This window comes from Lissotriton helveticus, chromosome 8 (genome assembly GCF_964261635.1).
Source record: "Lissotriton helveticus chromosome 8, aLisHel1.1, whole genome shotgun sequence".
In the NCBI taxonomy this organism is placed as follows: domain Eukaryota; kingdom Metazoa; phylum Chordata; class Amphibia; order Caudata; family Salamandridae; genus Lissotriton; species Lissotriton helveticus.
This window is the reverse complement of record NC_136069.1, coordinates 338,257,474-338,275,798: the sequence shown is the minus strand read 5'-3', so window position 1 is coordinate 338,275,798 and position 18,325 is coordinate 338,257,474. Positions and strand designations below refer to the sequence as shown.

General features: G+C 42.8%; 1 protein-coding gene across 2 annotated transcripts in view; it reads right to left on the bottom strand.

Moving 5' to 3' along the window:
* GTF3A (general transcription factor IIIA) overlaps window positions 1–16,189 on the bottom strand; it is a 62,872-nt gene extending 46,683 nt beyond the window's left edge. The window contains exon 1 of one of the 2 annotated variants that reach the window (XM_078655989.1): window positions 15,973–16,189. In XM_078655989.1, coding sequence (XP_078512115.1) covers window positions 15,973–16,161 — 189 coding nt within the window. In that variant the 5' untranslated portion in view covers window positions 16,162–16,189. The remainder of the gene's footprint in view (window positions 1–15,972) is intronic. The other variant, XM_078655990.1, reaches the window with a different exon arrangement.
* Window positions 16,190–18,325: the final 2,136 nt, after the last annotated feature.

The window sequence follows — 18,325 nt, the reverse complement described above, 5'->3', positions numbered from 1 at the left end:
CAATGAATAGATGGGGCTACAGCCTTGTGGCACACTCGGGGTTTACTTCAGGATCCAGGGGTGTGGGTATCCTTGTTCGTAACTCCCTCCCTCTGGCGATAGATGAGGTGATTCGGGATGACCGTGGGAGATATATTGTTCTTGTGGGTAGATATGAGGGCCGCACCCTGTCCCTCTTTAATGTTTATGTCCCCCCAGGCTTGCAAACTGCTACTTTCACTGATTTAGGCCGTGTCTTGTTGGGCCTTCCTGATAGTGTACTCTTTCTTGCCGGTGACTTTAATTCAGTGCTTTCTGGCCTTCACGATCGCCATCCCCCCAGGGATACCCCGCATGCCCAGCGTTGGTTGGGTGGGTTTTTGGATACTTTTGGCCTTGTGGACTGCTGGCGATTGTTACACCCTACTCAGCTTCAATACACTTTTCACTCTGGTGCCCATGGTAGCCTATCTCGGCTAGATTATTTCCTGATGCCCGCTGCCCAGTCGTCGGCGGTCCGTGAGATTATACATTTGCCAAGGGGCATCTCTGACCACTCGCCGCTCTGGCTTCGTTTTGAGGTTGGGATAGAGGCAGTGGGCCGAGTGGCTCCCATTAACCCATGGTATCTCTCCTCCCCTGAGACTCGTGCCCTCTTGCTCAAGTCCATAGATGCTTATTTCCTGGAAAACGAGGGGTCGGTCCCTTCGGCGGTGTCCCTGTGGGAAGCCTTCAAAACTGTGATTCGTGGACAGGCCCTTTCTTTGATTGTTGAAGCTAAGAAAGCCGGGAAGAGGGAGGTAGTGGACCTCGAGGGGGAAATTTCTGCCTTGGAGGACGAGCTGGGATCTGGTGTCACGCCTGAGAAACTTCATGCCCTGGGTCTAAAACAGTTTGCATATAAATCCCTAGTTACTGACGCTGCAAAAGTGATGTTTCGTGAGCAACAAGGCAGATTGTATGATGTTGGTGATAAGGCGGGTAAAAAAATTTAAAAAAAAAAAAAAAAAAAAAAAAAAAAAAAGAAGTTGGACAGTATTCTCCACATCCAGCTCAAAAACTCCGCTAAAGCCATCACAATAGGCTCTAGGGCGCTGGTCTTCAATAGTCTAAGCAGTCACACACGTCCTAGTGCCCATATTAAGACAAACTGGTTTAACCACTTACTTTGTGGCGCATTATAGGCAGAGAATACAAATAATGTGTGATATCGTTTCATCCTGGTCCTGGGAGAATACACATTTACTATCGGTGATATTTTTCCATTCAGCAGTAAAAGATCCAACTTGAAAAATACCTACTCTAAACGGATAAAATAGTTTCCTATCAAAAGGCCTGGTAATATATTCCCAAAAATGTTCAAACATGGGCTCAGGCTTGTGTTCGAAGGAAGTGCTGGTTTACTATTGGATCGCATGTTATCTTTAACCATGGTCCAATAGACCTCTTTAAAAACCTGGTTTGGAGGGGAACAAATGACCACCCGGATTTTCCCATAAATGGGACAGGACCATGTGTACAAGGGAACATTTTATCTTTTGCAGCCAAATGATCTTATGTGAAATGTCTGCATCTGACGTCTTTAAGCGCACTTGCATAGTGCATCAGCTCCGGGGTTGTCCATAATCATCACTAGAAAGCAAGAGGTCTAAATCTTGCCAACTATGCCAGCATATTACAGGGGTTTAAGAGGTCAGATTCCTTACAAATGTATTCTGGGCTAAGGTGAGAGATAAGACATTCTCGAAGCCCCACAGTTCTGCTCCATAAAGGATGGAAGCCAAGACCTTGGTTTTATAAATCTTTAGGACAGGACCCATCAGCTTAGTGTGGGAATGCCTATGCTCACTGAGTAATGCTCCTGTCAGTTGTGAGTGCTTAAGTACCAATAAGTATATATGGGGCTTCCAATCTAGCTTTATGCCCAAAGTGATCCTCAAGTAAGTAAATACATCAGTTTGTTCCAATGGGACCTCATTCATAGAAACCCTGCCCCTGGCCGCATCATGCTTGTGTAGAAGCAAGAACTTTGTTTTATCCACATCCACCTTCGGCTCATGATCTCGGCAAAAGTCCTCAAAGCGACATAGCGCTTGCTTCAAACCCTTTTGTGTTTTTGATATTAGGGTATCGTTGGCAAACATAAGTATTGGGACCTTTGGGCCAGCTAACGAAGGAGCATCAGTGGGATGTATTAAAAAATTATTAACAACCCCATTTATGACCAGAGAAAATAAAGTGGGGGCCAGGACACCCCCTTGACGTACCCCTTTTAGGATCGGAAACCTGGGAGTGGTATTGCCAATGGCACCCCCATCTAACCTGTGCTAAATTAGCTTCGTACAATGTGGCTGTAAGTGATAAAAGTACCAAGGGCATGCGCAAGTCTTTCAGAACGGTCCAGAGCTTATTACGTGGTACTGTGTCAAATGCCTATTTTAAAATCAATAAAAGCGGCATAAATAGTACCGCCAGCTAAGATTATGACACACCAGTAAATTAAAACGAATACGTAAGACCTGGTCGATGGTGCTTATGTGTGCCCTAAATCCTGTCAGTAAGGGTTATATTTTGTTTTCATCTATCCATAACTGAATTCTATTTACCAATAGCCTGGCCTGATTTTTTTGTGAAGAATCAATTAGACTGATGGGCCTATAATTACTAGGGCTGGAACGATCCCCCTTTTTATAGATTGGTAACATTTCAGCTCTTCGCCTGGAGTCGGGTACATCTGCTCCACTAGCAATGGCATTCACAAACAACTGGATATACTGTAACCAGTTATCTTTGTTGTGAACGAACAGGTCCACCAGAATACCATCAAGGCCAGGGGCCCAATCCTTTGCTGCAGCATTCAGCATTTTCCACCTCACTCTTCGTAAAAATTAATACCGAATCAGGCTTTGGGAGTTGGAACAAGTCATCACCAACGTCATTAAGAGACCAACAGCGAACTGCTCCTGAAAGAAGGAGACACTTATCTGGGGCAACATTATTTTGGTTAATATGGCCCGATCCCCCACTTGACAAGCTGCCAGAATGTTTGCATTTTTAGGTCTCGCCTGTCAATGCGCATGCGCATTGAGCGAGACTATAGGGGCTTAAACAGACTTTAACTAGACTGGCGATTTGATGCTGTGCCCGTGCGCTTTTAGGTCAATGCGCAAGCGCATTGAGCTAAAATGCACGTGCACATCATCAAATCGCCAGCCAACTGTTCCCCAGCTTGGCGCCTCCGCTCCTGCTCTCTCCTGGCTGCTCCTCCCCTAATTATTCACGGCCGGCCGGACGTACTTTCACGGCCAGCAGGCCGTGATGCCAAGAGCTTTTTTTTTTTATTTCACCCTTGTTTATCCCCACCACGTTATTTTCCTTTCTGTTTATTCTTGTTACTTATTGCAATCTCTGTCCTTAACATCCAACCATCCATCGTGCAACGGCCTGAAATGTTATCAGAAAGTCCTCTAGGAATGTGGGCAAGCGGTCGACTGTCTGTTTAATGTGCTGTTCTCTAGTGCCGTTTACGATTCCACTTCTCTCTCTGCTCTTGAAGCTGTGGCTTCGCGATTTCTCACTCTGACCTTGCGGAAACTGTCTCCTCCTATAAATTGGTGTACTTCACAGCTTCAGCTTCTGCTGTGGATGCCACCGCACGTAGTATTTACACCTGGTAATTAGAGTTCTAGCATTATCCTTCGCAGGCTGTTCAATGTTCTTGCATTTTTAGCAGTGTAAGCTTTTGAATGGTGTTTGACACTGCGATGAGTAACCTGGTACATAAGAGTCGCAAAATGCGGTTTCTGCATTGTTTTTCTGCTCATAGACTAGGGAATTTCCTTATGTTAAAATTTGGAAATCTAATAAATATTTTTTTCCAATTTTTAAAGTATGAAAAATGCTACTAGGATTCCCTTGTTGGAACTGGTGCATGCAGATGCCTCCCAGACGTTTTTGGTGCTCTTGGTAGAGCAGCGGTGTAACTGAGTGGCGCAGAGCCATTTCAAAACCACCATCCACACTGCTCTCCCTTATGTTGCTGTCCATTTGTCTTGCTTGCGGTCCCCTTATCTTTCTCTGACCAGACCAGACCCCTCGCTATCTCTTCTTTAGCTGCCTAAATTACTGCCCACCGCTCCCCCTGCCGCTTTTTTGCCTCAGTCTAAACCCTATTAGTTCCCTCTATCCTTCCTCCTGATCCTACCTCCAAGCGCTCCCCGTGACAACACAGTTCAGCAAACAGAAATTAGCTTCCCTGCAGCCCCCATGCTTAGAATTGGCTTTAATGGGTGTTTTTGTTTTACATTACCCACTCTCCCCTACTCTCCACACTTCCATTCCACACAGTGTTTCAATTGCCGATCTGCCACTGATTTTGTGTATATCGGGAGGGCAGCATGACACAATGGCCCCAAGTGTGAACAGACCAATTAGATGCATTTCATATATCGGAGATTCACGTGCAATCGTTTTGTTGAGACTGGTATACAACAGCTTTAGCACACAATTCTAGCATTCTTAAACTCAGTGGACTCCCGTTTTATAATAACGTGTATTACAAAGCCCAGCACCAGTTAACGTAAGCCGCATGTTCAGCTTCGGGTGTCTTGCCGTTAAATTAAATAACAGACTTTTGCAATTACCCAACTCAATGCACTAGGTTTGTCCGACCTATGAAGGATAATGGTCAAGTGGACCCACTAGGATTCAAGCCTGTCACCATGAAACAAAACACATCGCTCCTTGCAAATTTAGAACACATTAGGTCTCTAAAGTATCGTGTGTTTTAGTGTTTAGACGCACTGAAAGGTCTAACTTGCCCTCACTTACATGTGCCTGGTCTTCATTTCGCGCCAATTTTTTTGCGGGCCGTGTCTCTCGTTTTTTTTGCATTTAATTACATACAAAACATGTTGCATTACAAATGCTATAGGTGTCACATTTGAAAAAGTTTAAAGTATTGTCATTGTAAATGACAAAGCTATTAATTTGGCTATTTTCAAGACCAACACATAAAACAAACTGTCATTTACAAAACCAATAGCTCCAACTTTTCTAATGCGAGACCTATTGCATTTCCAATGCTTGTTTGTTCTTTACTGGCTTCCAGAAGTTCTAACCACCTTGACTCAACCCGGGACCTTTTTGCTACCGCTTGGTTGTTTTTGTACAGCTTCCGTTTGATTTGAATGTTTCCCAAGTCTTTAAATCTAATAGCATGGGCCAGTTGCTTATGAAAATCTCTGCATGACTTGTACCATTGGTCGTGCTTTGGCGGGAGGAGGGAGGGCTATTACGGGTTTTGTGAGGCTTCATAAAAAAAGCTCGATCTTACCAAACAAGTGCTCATGAACTGATAATAGCGTTCAATTTAGCCTGCGTAGAGAACCTTTGGAGAACGCCTAGTGTGCTCTACTTCATCCATTATATTGGTAAGTGAACTTTCGTTTCCCCACAACCCTTGTCCATTTTACCCTCCTCATTTCATTGCACATACGAACGTCAGCAGTCATAGTTTCAGGTTTTTGGGGTTGTGCAGTTACGTAACCTATAAATCATCTTTAGCAGGAGAGGGCTGTGGTTACTCTTATTTCTACAGCGTACCTCCATATCAATTAGAGAGGACCAGTTCTCAGAATTTAAGAGGAGGATATAGTCAATAAAACTACTTCTCAGTCCATTACAGTAGGTATGTGAGCCCTGGGGATCTAAGGATGTTCTCCCATTCACAGCCCTAACACCCCTCTCCAAGCGCAGCGCTTTAAGCTGTAAGGCGGCCTTTGTCCATTTCCTAATTGGAGGCAACTCCAGTGGGGGAATAACCTATTGTTCATCCTCTTCGGCACGGAGGTTGCCATCCTCATAGACAAGGGGCTTAAACGTGGTATTGAAGTCACCTACTATAACAAAGTTATTTGTACATCTATTTTTTTTTCCATGAAACTATCAAGTGTGGAGATGGTCGTGGACATTCTACCACCCTCACTGCCTCTAGCGTACACGTTAACCATTAGGTGAGGGGGATACTTCGAGATTAGGAGGATCCCCAGCATATCCGGATGATCAATCCAAATCTCCTCAATTTTAAAACAGGTGCATTGTCTCACCCCGATGGTAAGCCCACCTGAGGGTCTGCCTTTATGCCCACCAGATGCCGGTTTTGAAAAGTTAAGGTAACCGTGATGGTAAACTGGGTTGAGCACCCAGGTTTCTTGAAAGGCCAGTATATCCTGGGTCTCTATAAAGGCTAACCAATCCTGTGATGAGATCTTAGAAGGCTAGCCCGCTATATTCCAAGAAGGTAATTCTAGGTGTATGAAGTCCTGTTTAATAGTAGTACAACTCGAGTTGGTCTGGATGATACTTCCCATATCCTGGGAAGACTGCGCCGGTTTGAGATTTTCTGGGGAGCACGAAAGATCAGTCTGTAAGAACAAATTAGACCATAAGGGCCCATCAGCTACGTTGGGGCCTCTGGTACTACCAGTAATGGGAAGGGTAAGGTTGCTACTTTCTACCACACCAATAGATGCGGATTTATCTAGGTCCTCTATTCGCCGTGGTAGAAAGGGATTCCTTTGACATCAATCTATGATGTGTAAAATGGAGGCCTCAATACAAGATTTGGTTAGATGGCTAGTTGTTTGGGTGACAGGACTAAAAGGGGGATTGAGTTTCATCCTAATGTTTGTTGGGGTCATATGTGATGTTCTCTAGTCAAACGCCACTAGGTTCCCTGCGATATCCTCGGAATCAACTGTAAGGCAAACATAGTCAGTGTTTGGACCCAGGGGCGTAAACCTTTCTTACAGAAGATACATCTTCTCTAATTCTAGATCTGCACTTTTGTACGTGTCTTAGACATTGTGTGCATTTATAAATTAGAGCTGGTTAGTCTTCTCAGATTGTATTGGAAGTGATTTTGGGGACATTGATCAAAAAGATTCAGTTTAGCTAAACTAATCAGGGGTCTCTCGTAGCTTGCAAATCTATTGGTTACAAAGGTTCCAAGAGATTGGCTAGGTCGGTCAGTGGTGTGATATTCCTTTCTAGGTCTTATATTTTGCAAATAATGGGCTCTATGTGCATCTAGTGGAAGCCTACGTTTATCGGGCTAAAATGTGTTCTCTCTCGATGAGTATGTTGCCCTGTAGCGTCACTGTTCGTACTTGTTGAGCCCGTACCAACCTTAGTCGGATTGCTGGGATTGGAATGAGAGTCCGTGGAGTGAGTGCATGAATGAATGTGGCTAGTTTAGAACTTCAGAGAGGTAGAGAGCACATCAATCATACCCTTGAGCTTACTCACTTCATCTGAGAGAGTTCCAATTTGTGCTTTCAACCCCACTAATTCACCAACGGATTGGTAAGTACACACTCTTACACAGACAGGTAGAAATAACACTTGACAACCCCTCCTGATTCTCCAGTATCCTTAGAGGCACGTGGACCCTCATTCAATTCCGCTAACGGGCGGAATCTACTAGAACATTCAATTACATAATCAGTTGTATTAGGACATGACAACTTAGGATCCACAATCGAAGTGCCCTGGTGTGGCACTACTGAGAGCCCTTTTCATAAAGATCTTTTTAACATGTCTGGAATTGATATGGCAGCGGGATGCAGAGTCACTGGCGGCGTCAGCTCTCGGGCAGCTGGGAGCTGTGGTTCCCTGTAGGCTGTTCCCCTCACGGATGATATTAATCTTCAGATTGTTTGCGTGCCTAGGTCTTCTCATCATTGAGGCCTGAAAGTGCAGCATTTACTTGTTGCTGCGGCCATTTTAGAGTAAACACGGCTGCCTAAAGTTGTAAGGTATTCACACTACAGAGGTGAGGTGAAGTATAGTAGGTTACAATAGTAAGGTACTGTTAGAAGGTAAATGGTAAGAAGATCGGCATGACAAATTAAGTATGGTAAAACGGAGTAAGTCGGAAAAATAGCATAGGTAAAACAGAGTAAGTCGGAAAAATAGCATAGGTAAGGTATGATGGGTTACTCAAGTAATGAAGGTATGGGAAGGCTAGATACAGTAGGTTAGGGAAAATAGACTAAGATTAGGTAGTTGGAGTAAGGTTGATATTGTGGAAAATATAGTAGGAGATGGAGGGAAAGAAAATATTTGCTTGCACTTCTCAATAGCAAAGCTATGATCCACATACAAGAAATCTAGAAAATGTTAATGTACTATTATTAAAAAAAACACTTATACTTGCGTTATTATATCTGAAGTATAAAAATTGTTTCTGCTCACAAGTTACAGCACTAAAAAAGGCATGCAAAAGAGAAAGATTTATTGATAAAACCATACGTATATGCTTATCCGTTTAATTGATCTAAAAAGGCATCCTGTGCTAAACTTATTGCATAGTTAGGATGTACCCACAAAGCATACTTAAAACTAACAAAGCAAAATACTGCATAGTAAAAACTTTTGAAAGGGGGAGGGTCAGCATTTTTGTTTATCTTTAAGACAGCCTTTTTGTCTGCACATCTTCACTTCGTTAAAAAGAAAGCGGTCAATCCAAAAGCCATGCCCTCTTTGAAATTAACATCTTCTGCATGGTATTTCCCCATACCTTTTACCTTCAGTACCCAATTTCTGCTGAACAGGTTTGTGTGGGAATTAGGGCACTGTGCACTTTACCATGGTAACCAAATAAAGAATGCTTGTACTCGCTCTTCCAAACTAGGCAATATTGGTACACTTCCATGAGGGTGGGTAGTACTCCCTGCTGGAGAAGACACATCTTAGACCAAACACCCTTCGAGTGGCATTCCAACATTTTGCCTTTAATCCTGTATTTTCACTGAATGAATTTTTGTTAGCACTTAGGCTATGCGTACTTTAGCCCTGCTAACTGGTGCCTAAATGCTTGTGCTTTCTCCTTAAAAACACTGTAAGATTGGCCTACACATAATTGGCACATTTAATTTGCTTGCAATTCCCTAGTAAATTATACTAATTGTCCCCAGGGTCTGTAAATTGAATGCCACTTATGTGCAGCAGTTCCTATTGCGTCACCCACTAAAGCAGCACTGTCAAACATGTCTCAGGACCACCACTGCAGCCTATAGTACAGTTGGTTTTGAAATGGCCATTTCACCTGGAAAACACATGGACAGGACTAATCCTTTCTTTTAATAGTTACAAGTCAACCATAAGGTATGCCCTTAAGTAGGATATGTGCAGTAAAGTTTAAGATCTAAAGGCAGTGAAAACCTCCCAAAGGGGTACTTCACTGCATCAAGGCTACCTCGCCCATAGCACATACGAATACAAGACCTAGACCTGTTTAGGCACATAAAGACCTATCCTTCTATTGATGGGTATACCAGTTTCTGCAACAGTTTTGCAACAAACAACTCCCTTATTTTTAATTAGTTGGGGTAGTTGGTATAACCCTGGATGGTGCCTCTTTTAACAAAACGCCCGTTCCAAAAAATTAAATCAGTTGTGAGACATAAACACTTATACACCTTAGTGTCATCCGTGCAACCTAAATGACAAAAAAATGTGAGTGAGAGCGAGAAAACACCTCACGGGCGCACCACCGACGGGAACCTGGCTGGTACTCACCAGGGTTGCCCTGTTCTCATCATTGGTGTTTTCAAGCTCAGAAAGGAAAAAGAAAGTGTCCAGAACACAAAAAGATTTGTGTAAATAGAATATGCAGTGGAAAGGAAGATCAAAGAAATAGTGATCTACAAAGAATCCAACAACGTGTAAAAACACATAACACACAACAACACAAATGAATCGCTTTATTATTTTGCTTGTGTTGGGTGTGGGGATCTAAAAATAGTAAGTGAGGTCACTACCTATCCAACCACCACTACTATTGTACTTGCCGACATGTTTCATTGCCATATAGACATTTAGGCAATTTCTTCAGGGCGTCATGAATTTTTAGTGCCACTGCATACTGACCATTTTAGTCTGCACAACCTTTCACGGCCATTTCGCTCGTACCGGCCGCTGGATAGCTATCTAATGAGACTGTAATTACAGTGTTCATAGAGGATTTTCCCCATCGGTTTACGGTATTGTGGAAAGCCTCTGCCGTGTACTCAGCCCGTAGACCAAACATTGGGTTATCTTATTTCACTTAAGTGAAAACGTCAGTTTGGAAGCAGGTAGAGAAAAGAAGTCTATTCATTTGGATTTTTGTTATCTAAAATACTCTATGGTAAAGTCAGTTACTAATCTGAAAATAACACTTAGAAAGTTTTCATTTTTCTGCCGAGCATTATGGTCTGGGGGCGGGGGAGGGCTGTACTCCACCCTTCCTGAGCCTCACATGGTAGCCTGACACACACACAAAAAGGTTTCCAGAGGTATGTCTGATATCCGGTTAGTCACATTTTTAGATTTAATCCTGGCAAAGTTGTGCTCATCTGCTCATGTGAAAATCTACCAAGTAAGTGCAGAATATTCCTATGTGGAAAACTTTGCTGTAGAGAAAGCCCTTCCATTGCTCTACTCTTTTAATGATAGTTCTCTTCAACCCTGGAAAAGGTGGGACATCTGCCTTGTCAGGAGTGACATCTATGAATAGCCATGAAAGTCTTAAGTTTGTGGGTGTGGACAAACAAGTGGCATTGCAGATCCTGTAATGCAGACTTACAATGTAGCTTCACTCACTTGAAAATATCCGACTGAGTAAATAATGTTACTAGTGGAATACCAGCTTTTTGCAGGTGTAATCCAACCAACACCTCTCCTCCAACCCCCACCCCCCCCAAAAACAAAATAATTAAACACATGAAAGGCTTTAATCGGACAAGACTGCTGTACTATAATATGGGAAGCAGAAGTCTTCTGGGTTTTAATTTAGTTTATTCACAACAACCCTGTAGCACCCTCATGACCAGGCAGCAAAGCTCAAATGAACTAAAGTTCCAACAAGTATGGAACTCAATGACCTAGGAATGCACAATCATAAAACATTGTGTAAATTAAGGATAAAATATATCTATCTTCAAGCAAAATGAATTTTAATACACACAAAACATTTAACCACAGGGTATTGAGCTCCATACTAATCTACACACCAACACAAGACATGCACCACCAGAATAACCACAAGACAAATAAAGACCATGTTGAATCCATGTTAACAAGTGCAAACAAAGTGATGAGCACAAGTAGGTAATGACATACAAAGTAGTCTAGCCATCCTGGAGGTCTTAGAATTGAATCACCGGTGGAAAGACAAGTATGACAGAAGCCCTTTATTAGCTGAAGAAATACTGGTAGTACAATCACCATCATTACCATTAGTCTGGATCCTGCTCACCTGATCATTTAAGAACCTCCTTCGCCCCTACAGTACTGTAAAATTCAACATCCTCCATTAATGAACATTCGCTAACCCTTCATCTAGGCCATCCTATTCTGTGCAAACCTCACCTATTTGAAATAAAGCTTCATGCCTCAAGATCCACATTGGTCCATTGAGCAGGCTTACCCAAACTACTCCTACAGCGGTTCCTTTGTATGGCCCTTTAAATTTACAGAAGCCCTTAACTCAAATTGCCACGTTTAACCTTCACCACAAGAATTCTACATCCAACTCATTGGCCAACCCACTCTTCCTTTTGGGTACAACTGTCTGTCCGCATCCACCCTGGCACCACCTTAGTCCAAGGAGATCTTCTCATCGTCATCATCTCAAACAGGCTTTCCAGTAAGTGAGTTTGAGCGATATGCTCACATTTACTGTAAAGCTTCTTGAACACTCACAGAACTCGCTGCCAACTCCATGGTATCTTTCATCAACCCATTTATCCTTGCCACATGAATATTACCTGCGAATTGTAGAACAGTGCAAAAGTGTCTAATCTCGTATCCATCCAGAAATTCTCATTTCTCCTGATGTCAATTGGGTCATATTACCTACCAGTAATTAAACTCATAGGAATGCCTTCCTTTCGAAAGAGGTCTTTCAACACACTGATGGTGACTTGAGTGATAATATATTGCATAAACACCACTTCAATCCATTTAGATCTTATATCCACCAGTACAGCAGCATACTTTTCCTGCTCAGCAAACTGATAGAATCGACGAAATGTTCTGTACCCGGTCCTGGGCCCTGTCGGGTCGGAATTAGCACCGACAGAGCAACCTTTTGTTTTATACTTGCTTAGTACAGCCCTGTAGAGTCGCAGGCAGACTGCCACACGCGAGGAAACAAGTGTCGGCTGGTTCTCCCATGTCCGGACAATTAAAGACACAACACATCAACGCCTGATTTGCCTAGTTACATAACTGTTACCGTGTGTGTTACTAGCCTTTGTCTCAACGAACATTTTACGTGATGTCAACGATACTACTGTATATTTAATTTGGAGTGTGCATGGGTATTTCGTTTTTGTATTCATTCAAGGTATATACTTTGGCTACTAAAAGTGGTGTTTTGCATATTCCACAAGCCTTTGGGGACTACTGTGCCAAAACTAGACCTGTAGAAACATATGAAGTTGGCATATGGGGGGGGGGTCTAAAAATCTAATAGACACTCCTCTCTTTATGGATTTCAGCCCTATGTAATCTGCGTGCCCCATTAGCAAAGGAAGTTAACTGGGACATGGCAAAGCACCACATTGTCTATTCCCTACCATGGTTAATACACAATTTCTCAACCAAGTTTTGAACATAGCGTAGATGCACACCATATGATTTCTGTAAAGGATCCCACGATTATTGCAGCAAGGTCCAGCACTATTAAGTCTTGCAAGAGAAATGGCTAAAAAGCGTTGTTTTCTAAACAAGGCATACGGGCTCATGTGTTCACAAAGTCTTGTAATGGTATGGAGTTGTATTAGGATTAGATTATGGGTACTAATGAATGCGTTCTACTTTGTTAGTTTAAGATGTACTTGGTAGACATTCTTAGGACTAGTGTTTGGTAGAGCATATGCCATCCTGTTCCTGCGATTCCAATTTTCAGGCAATTGTTTGTGGTTCCCCTTCACAGGTATTTGCGCACAATGGTGATGGAAGAGGGGGCCCGAGAATGAAGGCTTGCATTTGTCAATTTACTAACACTATCAGGCGTATTTATCTGCTTTGCAGCTTCAAGTTCCTTTGGGCATGGGGCAATCAAAGAACAGCTTGGAGCAACAAGACTGTTTGAGGCCAACAGAGATGGCAAGCTCTTCACAAAGCACAGTTACTATTATTCCACTCCACCTAAAGACGAGCTGCTTGACGGGTCTTTACTTTATACTGAAATGAACAGTTTTTTGGCCCTCGTTCATATCTGCATTTTTTTTTACTTCAGTGGAAATAAGCTTCTGACTTACTTAATTGTGGATCATTAAAGAAAAACACTGGGTCTTTGTGGACTGAAAAAGTGGTTAGTCCAGCTAAATAAGTGCTCCTCACAAATCAGCCTGTAGGACGAGTGATTGTTTTCTATTTTGCTCTGGGTCCACCTTCGATTCCGAAACAATAGTAAAGTTAAATTGTGCTTTGGCATTAAGCATCTTAAACTCTCCTGCACAATACTAGACTCCTCCCAACTAGATAAATCGTGCAGATGTCCTGTGAAATATAAGTCAGAAAAGCAAAACAATCCAAAAAGGAATTTAGAACAGTATTGGCAGGAGATTGGGTGTGTCCTGTGTTCACATCGGAAACATCCTGCTAGCACATCAAGGTCTAAACACAAAAGGAAAACTAAAGTAATTATAAAGTAAAAACAAAACCACTGCCACTTAAGGCAACTAGCTTGTGTGGATATGTTACTAGTGAAAGAGCAAAATGCAGTCATGCTAAGTGAAGTTAGCTAGCAGATTTCTAGAGTGACTCCACTCCCGCATGCTATATGCCTAAAAATGGAGTTTGGGGGATTTAATTACCTGACTAAATACTTATGGCGATAAATAGGCATGGAACTATTGAGCCCAACTGATAACCATATAGTTGCTACAGCAAGAAATGCAATCAGCGCTACTAGCAGCATAAAGTGGCTATAGAACAGGTCGCCAGAAAACAGGACATCTAATCAAAATGAAAGTGCATGCACCATACTTGGTCTCAACCCATTTTAACTATCTGCCTTCTGTTGGATTCAGAGAATGGCCCAGATCCTGGCCCACCTCCCAGCATTGCAAAGGACTGCTTCTTAGTCTTCAAAATGCGTGCAAGGCAATTATTTATGACAAGCTGCAGCCTACCACCTTTTGGTTGTCCTTGTAAATTACTCCCATGCTTAGCTTTTTGACAGTGTGGGGGAGGGCGTGGGCAGATCTCCATATACCCCTCATACTCAACATCCATGCTCCTCAGGACACCCGTGACCGTTTAAGTTTGTGGGCGTGAACAAACAAGTGGCATCGCAGATCCTGGAAGGCCGACCTCCTGCAGTAGTTTCACTCACTTGAAAACATACGACCAAGTGAGTAAATCCGTTTACAAGTAGAAAACCAGCTTTTTGCAGGTGTAATTCAACCAACTCCCCAAAAACAAAAAGCTTTACTCCGACAAGAATGCTGTACTATAATATTGGAAGCCGCAGTCCTCTCGGATTTCATATCGTTTATTCACACGAACTCTGTAGCACCCTTATGACCAGGCAAAGCTCAAATGAACTAGAGTTCCATTAATAAGTATGGAACTCAGTGACATAGGTATGCACAATCAAAATATGTTGTACATTTCATGTAAATGAAAGCTACAACATATTTCCTCTCTTTAAACATAGAATTCATCATTTATTACATATATACATATAGGAAACGTACACCCACAGGGTAATGAGCTCCACACTAATACACACCAACACAAAACAAGACGGCTGCTCCTCAACTGGACCTGAACGACTTTAGTGAAATTACAATGTAAATAGTAAAGCACGTTAGGCTTTAAAACGAAAGTAAGCCAAACTAAGATAAAACCATGAACGTGTATTAACGGTATAAGTCATTACAGTAAGCAAAATAAATGGTTTGAGCCATTCATTTTAAAAGAAGGGACAGCATGTAGCTCAGAATAAAGTGCAAATAATAAAATGGCAGAACTAAATAAAGTTCAGCAAAAATATGTCTTAAATCGGAGGTCTGGCAGACAGTTTTGCCTCAAAAAGATATGGGGAGTGTGAGCAGACGGCCTTAAAAAATGCTTCTGTTATAATGCACAAGACAATTAAATCATACAGTCAATATAACAAAGAAAGAACACGATTTCTGAAATCATATTCAACACTACCACAGATTCACATAATGCAGTTCCCATCCAGACAGCCCTCCAAACAGTTAATACAAATGGCATCACTAAAGATACAAGGACAGGATCTAATCAGAAATGTCTGTGGTCCCAGTAGAGGAGGCCTTAGGAAGATTCACTCAATGAAACTGTGTGCTACAGAAGTCTAAAGAAAATATACACCATTCTGTACCTGGGAAAGCGGTATTATATTCCAAACACAGTCGTGTTAATGCCATGCTCCATGCAATTATAAAACTCTACACCCCATTTCAACTTAGTAGCCGGTACTTACGTCCATAAGAAAGAATGCATTCTGTTTATGACCAATTAAGGACATCGGGATAGGTTTGTTAACTATTTTATTTGTTGTAAATTCATATTGGTGAAGGGTGGCAGACCTTAAATCAAAAGCATGTCTTTGGACTCCTTAATTTGATTGTTATCGACTTTACAACCGTTTATAGCATTACCTTTATTAAGACACTTGGGCCATAACGCCTCTTCATGCCATCTTGCAATTGTTTGTTTCTCCTTACTTTAAGTGGGTCCTTCCCTCTGTCACTTTTAAATGTCAGACTATACGCCATCACTCCAGTAAAGTACATTTATTAGCACACATGCCTAAACACTTTGAACGCTTGTGCCTGCAATCGCGATTCCACATAACGAAGGTGCAATAGCAAAACCGTGCGTCTATGCCCGTTTATATGCGGGTAACTCACAACAGAACTTGTCAGGAGAAGTAAAACTCCTTCTGGCAGCCCCACTCTTTACCTCGCCAGTGTGCTTGCACAAGTGCGCATTCAGCTTCCACGCCTTATTGAAAGACGCACTGCAGTCCGGATCGGAGCAGATGTAGCGCTTCTTGAACTCGTCCACGCCGGTCTCACCCATGCTTCTAACGAAGCAATCCTGCAGCACCCTGCTCTCAATATCTGGAGACCAGCTTTCGACCGCCGCCATGTTGGTAAAGAAGGCTGAGCTTTATTCCATCGGTAACGCTAAGAGTTACGCCCCTTCGCACGGAAGTCTGGGTGATGCGCGATGACCTCACGTATCAGAATCACTGCACAGGCGCAGACTGTTCGTTGAAGAGCATACTTCCACTTTGGATACTTGTGTTTTGAGTTTGGTGTTTTCCAAACGTTAATAAAGACAAGTAAACAAGAGAACAGAAAAGGTTTACAAATCGGGCGAAACGAGCAATTAAAGATATCGAACCGCTAAAGAAGTTGTATTTGTGCCTACTTACCTCTCAAGTGACAGCTCCTCCTAATGTATAATAAGATTGAAAATTTGTTTTAAATTATTGTTGTAAATTGTGCTTTTATGGTTTTTTTCTATCATCATATGAAAACCAAATAAAGATAATTTTGACTTTGATGACTACCAATCCTCCATCTTTGTCTGCCATCTGGAATGTGCATAGCTGCCAAGGTTTCAGATTGCTATGTGTGACATTTTCATAATTTCAGTGGAATTATGAGTGACATTTCAATGATTATGAGTGACACTATTTCTGTTACCACTGATCAGAGTCACCTGACCCTCACCAAGTTTTCAGTACGCACATGAGTGACATTTCTATGTTTTCAAGTCACATATGAGTGATATTCACGTCTCATTTGCGGCACATTCAGTGGCACTTTATAAATGGCAGTGGATTAAGAAAATCCATGGTACAAAATGAAAATCTTGTTTAAGTAAATACCATGGGGTACTTTGAGATTTGTGAAGTTCCCTGCGCCCTTTCCTACTGTGCCATACCTACCTGTAATATTTTTTAGGGCCATAAAATAAAATGCAGCTGGTAATCTATACCAAATAACTGCCTATCTCAGGGTCGGCCTGCATATAAACTTTTATCTGTAAATTATGAAATTACTTTTGTAGTATAAAAATGTTACAATACATTAGTTTGGTATTTCAGTTTTGCAATTGATCCACATTACCCAAATGAATGACTGCAGTTTTCCGATCTCTAATGAATTTACCTAGCTGCCACCAGCCAGTGCGCTGCACATTTATCACCACTCGCTGGCTGTGGAATGGCACAAACCTGGGCTTGAGTTGCAGGTCAAGGTCGCGCTTAAACACTTGTGCGGTCTGCCTGCCAAAAAAGGCCCGGAATAAGGAGAAGGGACAAACACTTTGCCCCCGTTCCTCAAAGCACGTGAGATCGGAGGGCAAGAGTTGCGCATCTAAATTTATTTACAACAGTCTGTGAAGATATGTGGCCGGACTGCTTGGAGGTTTAGGGGGGCACTGGGCCAGCAGGCTGCAAACCAACACCCTGCACTATTACCCTTCCCACACCATTGTAAGGGGTCGGACGTCACAGAAAGAACTACTTACTTGTTTTGCTGACGGCGGGCGCTGCAAAGACTAACAAAGCTGCCGCCCACCATTGTGTCAAACTGAGGCCAATCTGCAATGTGCGTGGTGCTGTTGGCCATCAAAGGGGTGGTGCGGTGCCTTTGCAGGAAAATTGCAGACAAGGGGATCACCCACACCCAAAGTAGGCTCGGAGGCAGGTCAGGCAGGGCACTGCTGATTGATTTGTAAAGGTCTGGCCTCCCTGTGTTTCAATTCTGCTAAACGCTCAATACAGTTGAAGATTATTTCAGGTCCGACTGTCATTGTCGAGTTATTATCTGGAAAATAAAATACTTTTACTTAGCTCAGTCACTCAGCATTATAGTCCAGCAGGAGGCTCGACGGCGAGTGAGTCATCCGCCCATTAACACTTGGTTAGCACAGTCTCAAATGTGACACTTACTTAGTTGCGAGGCAAGCCAGACTGTCTACGAGGCCGTTGTCTCCTCAGACTCCTTGCCTCTCCAAAGTCTCACTGCATTCTCTCGGCAAACATGCACGGACGGTGCGCTGCCCCCGCCCGGGCATGATCAGACAGCCATATGCTCAGAACCGCAACAGCTGCTGTAAAGTGGGCTCCAGAGGCCGCCTCGGGGTCCCGTGGGGTTGAGTCCGGCGGTTGCTGGGTGTCATCATTGCTTTGAATTTACCGCCACGTGCACCAGCACTGCCATGATTTGCCACAGCCTCAGACTCACTGAGAGAGGGCAAGGACCGACGCCGCGTGGGTCTGACGAAACAGCACAAGAAC